A 15,380-nucleotide genomic window follows, 5' to 3' on the forward strand; every position below is an offset into this window, starting at 1 on the left:
CTTTCCGTTCTATCCCTCCGCTATCCTTCTCACTCCAAATAATTGACTAATATCCACAACTCAAATTACTTTATTATTTCACCATACTTATTCACCACTAATCCTTTATTGGGTTCCTGAGTAGCATGCTACCAAAAAAAAGCGCTTCAACACCCCATCAGGGGTAAGAAGCGCTAATAAATACAAACCTTTTTTTCACTTCTATCCTTCTGCTACCCTTCCGAATCCAAATAACCTATTAACATATCCAACACTTAAAATTTACTTGCATGTTTCACTATACCCGTTTAACACTAATCCTCTATGGGGCCCGGAGTAGCGTGCTACTCGCCGAAAAGTGCTTTGATGCCTCGTCAGGGGTAGTAAGCGCTATACAAATGCAATTACAATACAATACAATACAATAAAAGATAGCTTACTTGCTAGTATTTGCTCCATATTTGTGCACTTTATAAGTACTGTAAATAAATACTTTGTGTGCTTGAAGTTAGACTGTCTAGTTGAAGAGTTAAAATGATGAGTAATCAGAACTAGTATCTGAGAGGTGTGTTGCTAAAATGCTTTTGAGCTCTGTACACTTGTGTCGGGCACTTGGCCCTTCGTTACACATGCTCGTTAATAGAATTAGTTACTGTTACTGGTCAGTACTGTGTCTATTTAACCCTTTTGCCGCATAAAACGCGGGCCCGGCAGTGACAGTCCTGCCAAGCGTCACGCAACACGTGTGACGCCCACGCATTTCGGTGCGGTGATCCGCATCACCGCACTGAAATGAAATGTCACGCATTTTGCCAACGGCGCCTGTCACTGTGCCCGTCACGGTGTGGCTCTCTCTGCTGCTCGAGGTTCCGGCCGCCTGTGTCCCAGCAAACAGTTAACAGCAGTGCGCAGCTCTCTGAGAGCCGGTGCTACAATGTATCGGAGTAGCACTTCTGTGCCGGCGCGGGCTGCCTGCCCTAGTCCCGATACGTGCAGCCAATCATGATCACCGGTGTCACCAGGGGGCCGGGATTAATAAAATCCGGATGTGCGGTACTCCCGCATCACGTCCGCCGCCAGGAACTGACAGGAAGTTAGTCGGCGGGGGAATCTGAGTGAGCGTGCAGGCTGCCTCGGCCGTGTGGCTCAGCTGCCTCAGTCAGGTGCAGTTGCAGTAAATTTACCCGGGCCCCGGCGAGCTCAATTGCCGTCGCCGAGAGGGACACTGGACTGACGGCCGGTCACTGGATTGCACACGACAGGCTTTGCTGACTCCAGGACTCACTGACTGTGACCAGGTGAGGCTCAAACGGTAATTGCGGTGGTGGCTTGCGGCCTGAGCTGCAACAAGTGATGTGAAGTAAGACAGGAGTGGTGCAGTGCTGCAGCCACCCGAGTGTGTGACTGTGCTCCAAATGTGAACACAGTCCCGCCCATGTTTGCTGACAACTGTTTTCAGTCAAGCCATCAGTGTTTCTGGACACTAGCGTTTTACATACTTTGGGGCACACCAGTAGGTGAGGGGGGGGGAAGCACTGACACAGACAACCGAATTGTGTGAAAAAGGCCACTTTTATTTGGAATCAGGTGCACTTATAACATTTCCCACCTGGCCTGTGCCGAACAAAACTACTGCTCACTAAATATAACAACTTCCTGACAACCCGCACCCCCACCCCTAAAGTTTTACCCCAACATTGCACTGTAAACCACACGTCCGCTCACAACCTACCCCTCTACTGACTGCCACAGTGACCCCATGACCTCACCCCCGCTACCATACAGTCCCAGGCCTCCCGCAAAACCACCCTATCTCCTTAGGAAAGCGCCCCCAGCAACGCACCTGTTCCAGCGACAACACAACTTTGACCCTAACCAGTGCACCCTCGACCAACAAAGCTCCTCATGGCCAGGACCAGACCCCCCACCACCCCGCCACACAAATAGGGACAGCAGATTTTAAGGGAGGGAGGGAGGGCCATCAAAACGGACGACCCTGGCTGCTGTGTCACTGCACCACAAACAGTGTGCAGTGACACAAAATGGACGGTTAAGTACCTGGCCAGCCCAAAAGCAGCCCAAAAACCCCCAACCAGCCCAACAGCCCAAAAACGCCAACTACGGCGAGACCCGAGTGTCCTGCTACCTATCCCCCCCCCCTCCCCTGGCGCCCCAAACTTCCCGGGGGGGGGCGAGCCTCCCGCTGGTCGGCCACCCCCCCAAATCCCCATTGGGGCACGCCAGTAGGTGAGGGGGGAGAAGCACTGACACAGACAACCAAATTGTGTGAAAAAGGCCGCTTTTATTTGGAATCAGGTGCACTTATAACATTTCCCACCTGGCCTGTGCCGAACAAAACTACTGCTCACTAAATATAACAACTTCCTGACAACCCCGCACCCCCACCCCTAAAGTTTTACCCTAACATTGCACTGTAAACCACACGTCCGCTCACAACCTACCCCTCTACTGACTGCCACAGTGACCCCATGACCTCACCCCCGCTACCATACAGTCCCAGGCCTCCCGCAAAACCACCCTATCTCCTTAGGAAAGCGCCACTCGAAAGTCGCTTACGAATTTCGACCCCCCCCCTTAGGACTCCTGCCTCCTGGGATACCTGAGCACCCCCAAAGCCCCATCCAACGCCTCCTTCATCTGAATTATGTACAGTTCCATGCCATACCTGGACAGGTGAACCCCGTCCTCCCGGAAAAAGTAAATTGCGCCATAACGCAACTCCGGGTGCTCCATTCTCCCCACCCCCTCCCTGGCACAGAATTCCTGCATCTCCCGATTATTCTTCCTCCGAGCCCTGTCTATGGCTCCTGGGCGCTCCGCCCCCCTCCACACCCGCCTGGGAATAAACTCAGACCAGATAATATGGCAGCCCGCCCACTGCTTCTTAATTTCCCTCAGGTCCCGCTTCATCTGTTTAAGCAGCGCCAACCCCTTGCACTGCACCAAATTGTTCTCACCCAGATGAATCACCACCACATCTGGGCACACTCCCCCTCTCACCACCCTGTTCAACAGAGGCAACAACTCGTGCCAACGCCTACCCCCTTTTCCCCTCCAATGACAACGGTACAACCCCTCGTCCAATCCCAAATTGAGTGTCCGATGCCTGTCCCACTCCGCCTGTTCTGCCCTCTTGATGAATGAATGTCCCACAATATATACATTCAGAACAGCCACTTCCGGCCCCGCCACAGCACCTGTAAAGACACACATGTCAGGATCGGGCAACACAGTGAACACTACAACCCCTCAGCCTCCCTCAACCGCACATACGTCCGGTAACAATCCGACTTCCACCGCCCCAGCTTCTGTATCTCTTCCTTACCCCAACCCCTCCATGCTGCCTCTGTCGCCGCCCCGATCCGAAAGGAATGCGTCCCGAACGCCATAGGGTCCTCATCCATATACCGCAGGGCGTGCCGCAGAACCCCCAATGCCTGAGACGCCGTCACTCCGTCCCCCTCCCCTCGTCCAAAAACCTCCCTCTCCTTCTCTCCACCGCCTGCCATCAACCTCCTACCCCATGCTGCCGGGCACACCTCCTCCCGTCCGCCCGGCCCAAGTACCACCCAGGTCCCGACCCCTCGCTGGTCCGTCTTCGAGCTTCGCAAACGCACCGCCACCTCCCGAGCTCGCACCTCCACGTCTCCCCACAACACCCCCTGCCCCCCTTTTGCGCCCAGCAATTCCGACACACGAAAGGCCCCAAAGAAAAGCCAGGACATCAGGGTAGAAAACCGTACCACCTCGCCTTCATCCCTGCACACCCTCGGAAGCGCGCCAATTACGCCTTCCAGCAATTCCACCGTGATTGGACGGCGCAGCCGCACCTTCGCACCCTTTTCTCTCGCCCACCCTTCCAGCAGCCGGGTCCCTAGTTCACCCGCCGACGGGGAATACCCCTACCACATCTTGCCCATGAATGCCTCCGCCGACAATTTGCCCGCAATCGACACCCGCGACAGACCCGTATCCATGAGCGCCAGCATGAACCTTACCACCTGATCCTCCCGCCGCCACCTGTCCCCTTGCCTCACCGCACCTGACCGCAGGAATTCCTCCCATGCCAGCTCGTAAGCCTTCCATGTGGACAAAGCTACCGACGCCTTCACCAACTGAAAGACCCGGCCTCGCCCACCGACCACAGGTCTTCCGGTACCGGCGTCCTGACTTCCTCCGCTGTCGTGGCTAGCCCATGAAACCTCTCCCACTGTGAACGAGACAAAGCATCAGCAATGTCATTGTCCACGCCCGGTACGTGGCGCGCCTGAAACAGTATGTCATTCTCCAAGCAGAGCAGCACAAACACCCTCATCAATTTCAACACCTGCGGGTCCCGAGCCGACTGCCTGTTCACCACCTGCACGACAGCCGTGTTGTCCACTCGAAATAACACGCGCTTGTGGGCCAATGCCCCTGCCCACACTGTGACTGCCACCACCAACGGGAACAACTCCAAGAACGCGATGCTCCTCCCTCCCGCCTGCCAATGCTCCGGCCACTGCTTCGCACACCACTTTCCGTCCCAATACAGCCCGAATCCCCCGCCGCATCCGAGTACATGGTGACATCCCACTCCCAATCCTCCGCCGGCGCCATCGGTACACCATTGAACCGTTCCAGGAACGCCCGCCACATGCGCAGATCCTCCTTCATACCCGCTGAAAGGCGCACATGGTGATGGGGCAAAGGCAAACCGGACAACGCCAAACCAAGCCGCCGGCAAAACGTTCGGCCCGCCCGCACCACGCGGCATGCAAAATTCAAATGCCCTAACAACACCTGCACCTCCCGTACCGTCACTTTCCTCCAAGACAAAACTCCATCTACCAAAACCAACATTGCAGACCTCTTATCTTCCGGTAGGCGTGCTTCCATGGCGACCGAGTCGAGCTCGATACCGAGAAAGGACAACACCGTACTGGGACCGCACGTCTTCTCTGGCGCCAGGGGAACCCCAAATTCCCCCATCAACCCGGCCAAACCATCCAGCAGCCGCTGACGGTCCTCCGCACCGGGCCGCCCCACCAGGAAAAAGTCATCCAGATAGTGCGTCACTGACTCCGAGCCTGTGCGCCTGGAAAAGACCCACTATAGGAATGAGCTAAAACGCTCAAACAGCGCGCATGAAATGGAGCACTCCATCGGCAGCGCCTTATCCACAAAGATGAGACCTTGGAACTGGATCCCCAGCAACTGGTGATCCGCCGGGTGCACCGGAAGGAGTCGGAAGGCCGACTTGACGTCGCATTTTGCCATCAGCGCGCCCTGTCCCGCCGACGCAACAAGCCGCCGCGCCACATCCACCGACGAGTAAGTCACCGACGCCAACTCCGCCGAAATGTAGGCATTGACTGACTCCCCCTCCGGCCAGGACAAGTGCTGTATCAGTCGGAACTGCCCCTCCTCCTTCTTGGGCACCACCCCGATGGGTGAAATAATCAAGCCCGGCATAGGCGGCACCGTGAAGGGGCCCGCCATCCGACCCTCTCTGACCTCTTTGAACAGTTTCTCCCTCACCATACCCTTGTGTGCGTTCACCGATTTCAGGTTGTCCGCCCAGCGGGCAATCCTAGGGCCCTCGTACCCCAGCCGAAAACCCTCCCGGAAACCTCGACGCAGCACTGCAGCATCCTCCGCCCGGGGATACGCCGCCAACCAGGGCTCCATCCGCTCGATCCTAACCGGCGTACAAGCCTTTGCCCAGAGCCCCGGCTCCCCCCCTCTACCCCCTCCCCTCACCCTGGCCCCCTCTGGCAGGAGCACCTCCCAGCGCGGGCAGCTGCCCCGGTGGGCTCCCGGGCCCCCAACGCAGCACTGGATGGTTCCGTCCGCACGACGAGCACTTGTGCCGGAACCGGCAAGCCGCCCGCCCGCAGGCCCCCCTATTAAAGTCCCAGCAGGCCCCGACTGTGGCCTGGCTGCCAGAGGCTCCCTGTCCCACCCCCCCACGGGTGGGGCGGGCCGCAAAGGGGGGGACACCAGCGGCAGACCGCTGGCCGTGTAGATGGTGCGGCCAAACTTGGCCCCTCCCATCGTCTGCTGGTACAGGTCCGAATCCAGCTCCCCCCATTGTGCCTCCGGGTCCCCCGCCATGCGCGCCCGGAATTCCTCGTCGTAGTGGGACCACGCATACCCACCGTATGTTACCTGCGCCCCTGCACCACATCCATGTATTTAAACAGCGCGACGCATCGGTCCGGGAACTTCTCGCAATACACGCTCGCGTATATGAGGAAAGCTGCTGACCAGTTGTCCAGCGTCAGGGGCACCTTTGGGCGCCTTGCTAACTCCTGCTCTTCCTCTTTTGACCCCTCCTTAGACGTCAACTCCCTGTGCAGCAGCTTCAAAATATCAATGTATTCCCCCTTCCAAATCTTTTCCTTCGTTGCCGCCGAAAGGTGGGCACCCAGCGGCTTGGTCAGCCCCATGTACGGCAACTTCCGCACCGGAACCACACAACTCTCCTTTCCTCCCCCCGCCGCCTCCTTTTCACCCGCCGCCGCTGCCCCGCCGCCCGCGCTGGACCCCTCCCCGCCCGGCGCCGCGCCGTCCGTGCCAACCCCCGCGTCCTGCACATACGGCCCCCGCACCAGCCGCCACCCATCCTCCCCATCGCCCCCCGAACCCACCGACACCTGCACACAACGCCTCTTGGCACTCCCCACACCGTCACCTGTCTTACCTGGCGTCAAGGTCGGCGTCCTTGCTGGATCCCGCCGCCTAACCAGTTGAGCTGAGGGGGCCGTCACTCTGGGCGCTTCCTGCCTTGCTGGCACCTGCAATACACTTCCAACAATGTTACCAGCCCCCCCGTCCTCCCGCAGCTCCCCTTCCTCCTCCGACTCTCCAATAGCCGGCGCCACACCACTCCGGCCCCCCACTTGGGGTTCCAACCGGCTCAAACCCGCTCTCTCCCGACACACCCGCATCAAATCCATCAAGTCCACACTTGCCCTGCCATCCTCCGCACTCGCATTCAGATCAGAGATATGCAAATCCATCCTCGCTCCCCTACCCCCGGCGGCCGTAAAGACCCTTCGGGGAGGGGCCGGCGGAGACGCCTCCCGCCTCCATTTGCCATGGTCATGATGTAGGTCCCTCGCTGGAGCGCGGCCGTCTGCACCAAACAGAGCCGGCCCATCCACTCGGTGGGTGAGAGCCGCATGCTGCTCCCCCGAGCGCCTCGCAAACAGCTCCTGCCAAGGAAAAAAGGTGGAGTCCGGCATGCCAGGGTAAAAACCACTCCCGTCCCCCCCCACGCGCCACCCCCTCCCCCGCTCCCCCACCCCATCGCCCCTCCCCTCCCCCAACCCGCCGAGTGACCACCGCGCCTCGAAGGGACCCCCCGCCCCCCAGCTCCCATCCCCCTTCCCCGACCCAGCCCCCCGGCCCACCCCATCCCCCGTAACCCCAACTTGGCCCCGCACCACCCCCGCGTCCACAACCCCAAGCCCTCCCCCAAGCTGCCCCCCGCTCCCCCCCCTCCCCGGCACCTGCCCACTGCCCGCCACTGCCTCCCGCCCCTTCGCCGCCCCCCACCACGCCTCCACTAACCCCACCGACTCCCCCCTGCTACCCGAACCACCCCTCCCACCCGTCAGGCCGCCACCTCCGCGCACTTCTCCCACCGCCTCCGAACCGCCACGCCCCTCCGCCCGGCCCCTCCCTCCACTCCTCCCCCGCCGCCCCGGGGACTCCAAGACACCCCTGCCCCCCGCGCCCCCCCCTCTTCCGCCGAGGACGAGCTCCAGTCCAGTTCCGTGTCCGCCCCCCCTCCACCCCCCCACCTCCTCCTCCACCCCCCAACTCCTCCTCCACATCGGTCTCCTCGATCAGTAGAGGGAAAACCGCCCCCCCCCGTCCTCCCCTTCCGGCTGCCCCTCGAGCTCCACGCGCCTCGGTCCCCCTGCACCCCCTGCCCCCCCTCCCTCCACCGCATCAGGCTCCACTCTACCCTCTGCCACCCGCCCTCCCTCACCCCTGCCCCCACCCTCCCCTGGACCAACTACCTGTACCTCTCCACTCACTCCCCCCTCCCCCTCCCCCTGTCCCCCAAGTTCCAGCCCTACCTCGCGGGCCGCCCCCGTCCCTCCCCCCCCCCCACCTCCTCCACAAAAACCAAGGGCTGTTTCCTCCCCTTCCGCCCCGTCCGCTTTGTGCTCCCCTTTTTTCTGCCCCGCGGCGCCGCCTCGGTAATCCGCTCACTGCCCCTCGCACCCCCGCCCCCCCTCCCTCCCCGCAAAGCCGGCCGCAGCCGCGACCGCGGCGGATCACATGCCGCCACAGCCTCAGCGGCGCCGTCAGCTGTGGCCTTACCTTGAGGCCGGGCCGTAATATGTCCATGCGGCCCGCCTCACGCAACGGCCGCAGTGCCTCCGCCACGCGTGGGTCGTCGCCCTCCACCATCACGCCACCAGATACCGCTAAACACAGCGCACGACACGCTCACCGCACTGCCCTCCGCACCACAACAACCGCCTCTGTACTCCGCAACGATTCACCGAAGGACGCAAACCGCCACCTAATCCCGCTACCACTGCAAATTCACCACCAAAAACTCCACCAAAACTGACGACCCTGGCTGCTGTGTCACTGCACCACAAACAGTGTGCAGTGACACAAAATGGCCGGTTAAGTACCTGGCCAGCCCAAAAGCAGCCCAAAAACCCCCAACCAGCCCAAAAACGCCAGCTACGGCGAGACCCGAGTGTCATGCTACCTATCCCACCCCCCCTCCCCTGGCGCCCCAAACTTCCCCGGGGGGGGGCGAGCCTCCCGCTGGTCGGCCACCCCCCAAAATCCCCATTGTAAATATTTAAGCTCACCATGATTATAAAATCTTACATTCTGTGCAACACGATCTCCAGAAACAGGAAAAGCTTTCAATCCCCATCGCTTAGGCCAATGCATATTTGACCATGGTGCCGTAAATTCAAATTGCAGAGGCCTCTGCACACCACCCAAAACGTTGCGCAGCACGGACACTCCCATGGTGCAGGCCTACAGCATCTGCACCAGACACGACTCCAGCTCGGTATCGGCCACGCGGAGATGATCGGTGAGCAATGCTTTGTGAGCGGCCCTTCACACGTCGTCCTCGCAAGGCTGCTCCAGCAGCGAGAAAGCCTGGCCCCCGAAACATCAGAAACAAGAAGTAGGCGACCAGCATTAAGCAATAGAGCAGGCAAGGGTTGGGCCATAGCACTGTTGGTAGCGTACTCCTCTGCACCCTGGGCTAGTACCCGCCGACGGTGCCAACGTTTCACAGCTGAGTAACAGGTATTAGTCTAGTATTGCAGCAAACATAGAGGGTTTCGGGTATTCTACATATTAGTCAGAGCTTGACTATTTGAGAGGCGTGTTTGTACAGCAGCTACACGAGTTACGGTTTGCTTGTAAATACTGGAGTAATTTAAACACCACTACCTGCAATCCGAAACAGGCAAATTAAAGTGTACTTCTTCAAGAGGCCAGTATATTGAGCGTTGTTAAGTTGTTACACCAAAATCCATTCTTTATAAAAATGCTGAAGGGAGTGCTATTTAAAAAATAAGTTTTTATGATTATATGACTGGATAAGCCTAGGCCTTGCATTCTTTTTCGAAACCCCAGTGACTGAAATGACCTCAGTTCCCTTTCAATTTACTCTTCTTAATGCAGCTGCTTATGTGAGTGCATGTGGATCCATTGTTCCTGTGTCTTCATTGCTTGCTTTTGCTCGCAAGAAAGTGTCACACATAGTCGTCTAATGTCACTCATATTTACACTGAAATTATGAAATGTCACACAAAAGCAATCTGAAACCTTGGCAGCTATGCAGTGAATGAAGGGCAGTCGTCTCTTTGTACAGTTATGGGCGGATGGTGTGCAGTGAATGAAAGCGTGCTGCCGGTGTCGACTCGTCAGGGTGTGAAAGCAGGTAGTGCTGACAGGTCTTCAGCCCCCACCTCTGCGTCGGTTCTGCTTGGATAGTGAATGTCAGAGCTGCCATGCTGCGCGCACGTCACTTCCGCATTAATAATTCATGCCTCTCGTCAGTGAAAGCCGGTTTAGTAAACACTGCTCGTTTAACCTCAGCGCCTATTGTGCTGCGCTGTGTGTTGTGGAAAGGAACCTCGGCGTAGAAGCCCTGCTTACCTTTTCTCTCCGTGGGCCGAGTTGAACGTCGTTGCTGGCGAATTCTGTTTCTATAACAGCAGACCTTGTGGTCCTCGTGCACGTTTTCCAGTGTAGACACTGTTTACTATTTCCTCGTGTATAGAAGTTCTGTTTTGGGTCTTTTTTTAAATGGTGCTTTTTCGTTGTGATACATTTTTTGGAAACATCCATATTTGTTTTTTTTTTAGTTTAAGGAGCTTTATTGAAAGCATTATAAACATAGGTACAATATATAGCAATGCTTATAGAAATATTAGTGTACGTTGACAAACTGAATATATGATTTGATGGAATAAATGACTAATAAGACTCTATATTTAACATAGACGTATTCCAAGAAAAGGAAGAGCAATAATATAAAAATTGTACCTAAAGACAAAATAGCATTTTACATTTTTGAGTTTTGGACAGAAAAAGGGGAAGAACTAGAAAAGAGGAAAAAGAAGAAAAGGAGAGAAAAAAGATCCTTATTTGTTTTAAGACTCTTTTAGCTGCAGAAAGATTCGTTGCGCTGAAAAGAATGTTAGGATATGTGATAGGTTGAGTGACTAAAATCAAAGTGTTCTCGCTTGGGTGACAAGTTGCTGATTCACAGCTTAGACTGTGGAGCAACAAAGCCCACAGGTTGCACAGAAGCCCAGGCTGCAGAAGATTCCAGGCTTAGGCATCTGACGTGCGATAGCACGTCAGATTACAGAGACTTCACACTCTTAGGCACGTGACCCCGAAGATCTGCCTCAGGTGGCAGAGAGTTCACAGGCTGAAGTAAACGGATAGCGCTGTGATCCTTCAAGGTGATGGTTCTTACAGGCCAAAGTCTCAGACAGCGAGAGCTGCATCACATCTCCCAGACTGAAACAGATGAAATCACTGATGATATTTTAAATGGCATTGATGACATCACTGATGGCATCCTTCAATGTGGGAGAGTTTGCTATACATTTATCGCACTGAAATTGATTTTTGGAAACTCCATCTACAGCACATGTTCGATGCCTTTTATACGGCTAATAAGTGTCATTTGTTGGAGCCTGGAGGAAGCCTGGCCAATAATGCCTTTGCGCCTTGATGCCCCTTGGGGCTAAGTTTTGCGCGTTATAAAATGCCTTTCATTCATTAAAGAGGCTTAAGTGTCTGGAAGGACCTGAGTCTCTAATAAGACTTCTGCACCGCGTAAAGGCTAATGGGGTTTGGTTGGTAGAAATAGTGCACGCTCCGTAAAGATTTGTGCACAGGGTAAAGGCTGTGCAACTTAGGGCCTTTGCCACCCAAGGGGGCTTGTTTGTCTGGAGGTAGTGGGCTGTACATGAAGAGCTGCGCACAAGGCAATGGCTGTGTGTAGTACGGGGTTTGACCTCCTATTGGGGCCTGGGTGTCTTGAGGGAGTGGGCTGTACGTGAAGAGCTGCGCACAAGCTGATGGCTGTGTGTAGTAGCAGCGTAGCCATGTAATTGGTCTTGGTTTCTGGAGGGATTGGACTCTCAGTGATTGGCTGTTCGTTGTTGGGGTTTGACCTCCTTTTGGGGCCTGGGACTTTTGGGGGAATGGGCTGTACGTGAAGAGCTGCGCACAAGGCGATGGCTGTGTGTAGTAGCAGCGTAATTACTTGAACCCTAAGTGACCGGTCGTGCTCAGGAGATGCGAGTTTGGTGCAGAGTCAAAGGACTGTTTCCAGAGATAGGCCAGCCAAGCTTGTGAGTGATTGAGAGCACATTGTGTAAGCTTCTTAGGTTGCAGAGTCTGTGAATGCACTTCCTGCAGCAATATCAGGCTTTGTAACTTCTCATAGTGCAATGACGAGGCCCTGCAAATGCATCTTTGAAATAGTAGTGGAAGTCTGTGACATCCTCCCCCAACATCTTTTATACTGATGCCTACTGGAACCTCCATGGTAAACCCACAACTTTCAACTTTTAAGGCAATGCACCTAGAGGAAAGAAGAAACTGAGCTCATGATCTATTCTAGATAAATAGCTCAACGAGTTAAGACACCTGCTGCTACCCTGCCTGTATGTTCTCGGACCTCCCTCATTCTAGCATGGTTCTCACTGTGCACCACACTATCTCAAGTTAGAGGGAACTGTACCTGCAAGGACAGGCTATGAAGGAGCAGATTGTCTAAGCCAGTCGTTCTTAACCTGTGGTGGCGTGGCCATCGGGGTTCAGTGCAGTCTACTCAGGGAGTCCTAGACTGCTTACATATTTAAATAATATTAGCAGATTAATAAAGTATATATAAATAAAAAACGAAATGTAAAACATTACTTTTAAAACTTTCTGTAACTGTGAAGGTGTTAGAAATTGTAGTCTAAAAATGAAGTTAGTATGCTCAGAATGATTCTTGGGAGCAGTGCAAGTGCATCAAATGGAATATATCCTGAAGGATGCGTTGACTCAATAAAATAAGAAAAAAACTCCATTCTTCGCATAAAATTAAAATTTGGATTTGTTTTATATTTGTTTCTGAATTAAATAAAATATTTCCTTATTTGTGTATTTGTACAATGAATGCATGCTTCTGTATTTTTTGTGGTTCAAATAATCAAAAATGCCTAGGTTGGGTTTTAGGCTTCCAATGATGACTCAGTTGTGGTCCCCAGGTTCCAATAATGATGTAATTGTTGTCCATGGGTTCCAGTAATGATTAGGTTGGTGTCCACGGAAGTAAAAGGTTTAAGAACCATTGGTCGAAGCTGTAACTTATCTTTGCCAGCGCACAGCGCTCGGATCATAGCTGTTGAAATCCAGGGTGTTACTCTGATATAGGCAAATTTCCCCACTTCGTCACAAACCCCACATTACTCTGGCATGCTTGAAGTGAAAATTAATACACGCCTGCGTTTCTCATTATTTACTACTGAGCCGGAGCACCCACATAACAACTCAAAAAATATTCTGAAGTTGGTGTGCACATGGGACCTCCAGAGATCCATGCTAAACTGATCAAATAATCTACTAGGTTAGCGTGGTGGGTTAATGCACATGCTGCCGATGCCTGTGGCCACTGTGCTCTTTAGCATATCCTTCTGCCACAATTTCTGAAAAGCAATTCTGCAATCCTGTACCAGGCATGCGCGCTTACCAACCTGTTTCTTGGTGCCTGCAGCAACCCATCGCATTCAAGCTTTGAATGTATTGATACAGCAAGAGTTCATGAGCAGCAGAGGATTAATGCTCCTCCTAAAGACTTATATACCCGTTCTGCAGGTCACACCTTGGTTCGAAAACGTGTTAACACTAAATAAGACAGTACAGTACCAGCAGCACCGATCAGGTTTGCCAGTACGGTGGGCCTTTTGATGAAAGTGTGACTACAAAGGACACCGCCCCCTCTCTGTCCAGGGAGCCAGTATTCCCTATAATCTAGGGTGATTCTTCGTGTGCTCTACTCGGGTAGAGCTCACCTGAGGTCTTTTTTTTTTTGTTTTGGTAGAAAACCTTTTTCACTTTTTGGTTTATCACATTGTATTCGAGGCAAATAGGCCCTATTGAATAAGTTAGGGATCCCTGGCACTCAGCAATGCCCCATACCCATATGGGCTTTGATGTTGGGCATAAACATGTTGGCCTAAGTTCTATGGCAGGGTAAGTCACTGCTCTCACATTTCCGCCTCACAATTTTTAACCGTACATAAATTTACCCATGAATAAAGGCAAATAGCTGGGATACATTAAGGTATTTTTATTTCACCGACTTGGATCTCCTCACTGCCCAGTAACTTTTATAAAAGAACCCCCTCTTGCACCGAGTCCAACAGGCGGTTGAGTACACCCTGGAGGTATTATCTTTCCAGGTTGGGGAGAGCTTGCCGATGATGAAGCATGACACAATATTGTGTGTGAGGCATCCTATTCCATAAGGAGAACCCTCCTTCTTGTTCCCCGCCCCTGGGTCCTTTCCCTGAGTTCTCTCCCTTCAGTACTTGCATATGTTTCCTGTGAAAGTCTGGTGGTTAAGACAAAAACACGAATTGTGTCATACAGTAACCATGCTTTTTTGTGTTTACAGTCTACATTCAAGAGGACGTACTGTTCCTTACCTCCTCCTCTCTCTCCTGTGTTGGATTTGGTGCTGAAAGCTCCTACATTCAGCATCCAGAATCCACAAGACTGTGCCATCAACAACTATGTTGAAACGCATTTTGTTAATCCTGCCTTTCATAGACCACATAACTCGTATTCATTTCAATGCAAAGCTGCAGTGCAATTCACCCAAATACTTTTAGGCGCCTTCCAGTAGACTGCAGTGAGAACGAAGTATCTGCAAACTCTTGCAGGCAGTCCTTGGCGTGCAGTGCCTGCTCTGACTCTGAATTGTAACCAGGCACTTGATTTGTAATGATGTCTTTCATTGCACAGTCTGCAATGCATGCTCGCTGTATGTCTTAGATTCATGTGACCGGTTATTTTGCACAAGGCTATAAATTAACACAATGTGCAGACGTGTATTCTTCCCCACTTTGTTAGTGAGGAGCATAGCAGTAGAGGCATGTATGTGTACACAATGCTTCAGACACTGGCAGAAATTACCCAGAACAATTATGCGGGTTAATGCATCTGCGACACCAATCTGTGTACAACATGTATACCACCAATTTAAAGGATTATTATTAGTTTTTTTTTCCTTTATTGGGGGTTTATCCAGACCTCCTACCCAGACTCCACATTTTCTCTGGCTCAAGGGCCTGGTTTCAGTCAACCAGTTTTAACCCTTTATTATTTTATCAGGACTCAGATTCTGCACCACCGGCTCCACTGGTCCCAGCTAACTTCCCAGGCAAGTGTCCTTTTACCTGTCCAACCCCAAAGCACTTCTTGGTAAAAGTGTGCACAGTTTGAAGGTAGGTTGCTGCTTCGCCATCTTATTACCTTTACCTCTGATAGCAGTAAAATCTGTGGGCTTCGCTGGAGGGCTTCTACCCTTAGAACCGCTGTGCACATTTCTTCATGCTCCAGTTGTTAATGGTGGTGAATGTTTATTATGAGAAACAGGTTTATTATCAGTGCCTCGGGGTAAGTTTGTTCTATGTGTTGGGCGGACATTCTGCAGAGGTAGGGCTATTGCAGATCTGTGTGCTTCAGTTTCTTATGAATACATTGTCATAGGTATGGGCGATTGAAAACTGACAATAGAGCTTTACAAAGCCACCTCCAGTCACTGAGGTGAAAGATGGCGGATTATCATGTTGATGTGTTTTGTTGTATAGGAGATGTTTGTG

At 53.3% G+C, this 15,380-nt stretch overlaps 2 protein-coding genes across 2 annotated transcripts in view; one reads left to right on the forward strand and one right to left on the reverse strand.

Annotated features, from left to right (window-relative positions):
- Positions 1 to 15,380, forward strand: part of RNF217 (ring finger protein 217) — a 544,899-nt gene that overhangs the window by 395,755 nt on the left and 133,764 nt on the right. The window lies entirely within an intron of this gene.
- Positions 2,575 to 7,229, reverse strand: LOC147708235 (uncharacterized). Its single transcript, XM_086925323.1, has 2 exons — positions 6,686 to 7,229; positions 2,575 to 3,197 (listed from the first exon to the last, which is right to left on the reverse strand). The coding sequence occupies exons 1-2, from the start codon at positions 7,227 to 7,229 to the stop codon at positions 2,575 to 2,577; spliced, it is 1,167 nt and encodes a 388-aa protein (XP_086781449.1).

The sequence above is a fragment of the Lissotriton vulgaris genome, chromosome 6, assembly GCF_964263255.1.
Source record: "Lissotriton vulgaris chromosome 6, aLisVul1.2, whole genome shotgun sequence".
Taxonomy (NCBI): domain Eukaryota; kingdom Metazoa; phylum Chordata; class Amphibia; order Caudata; family Salamandridae; genus Lissotriton; species Lissotriton vulgaris.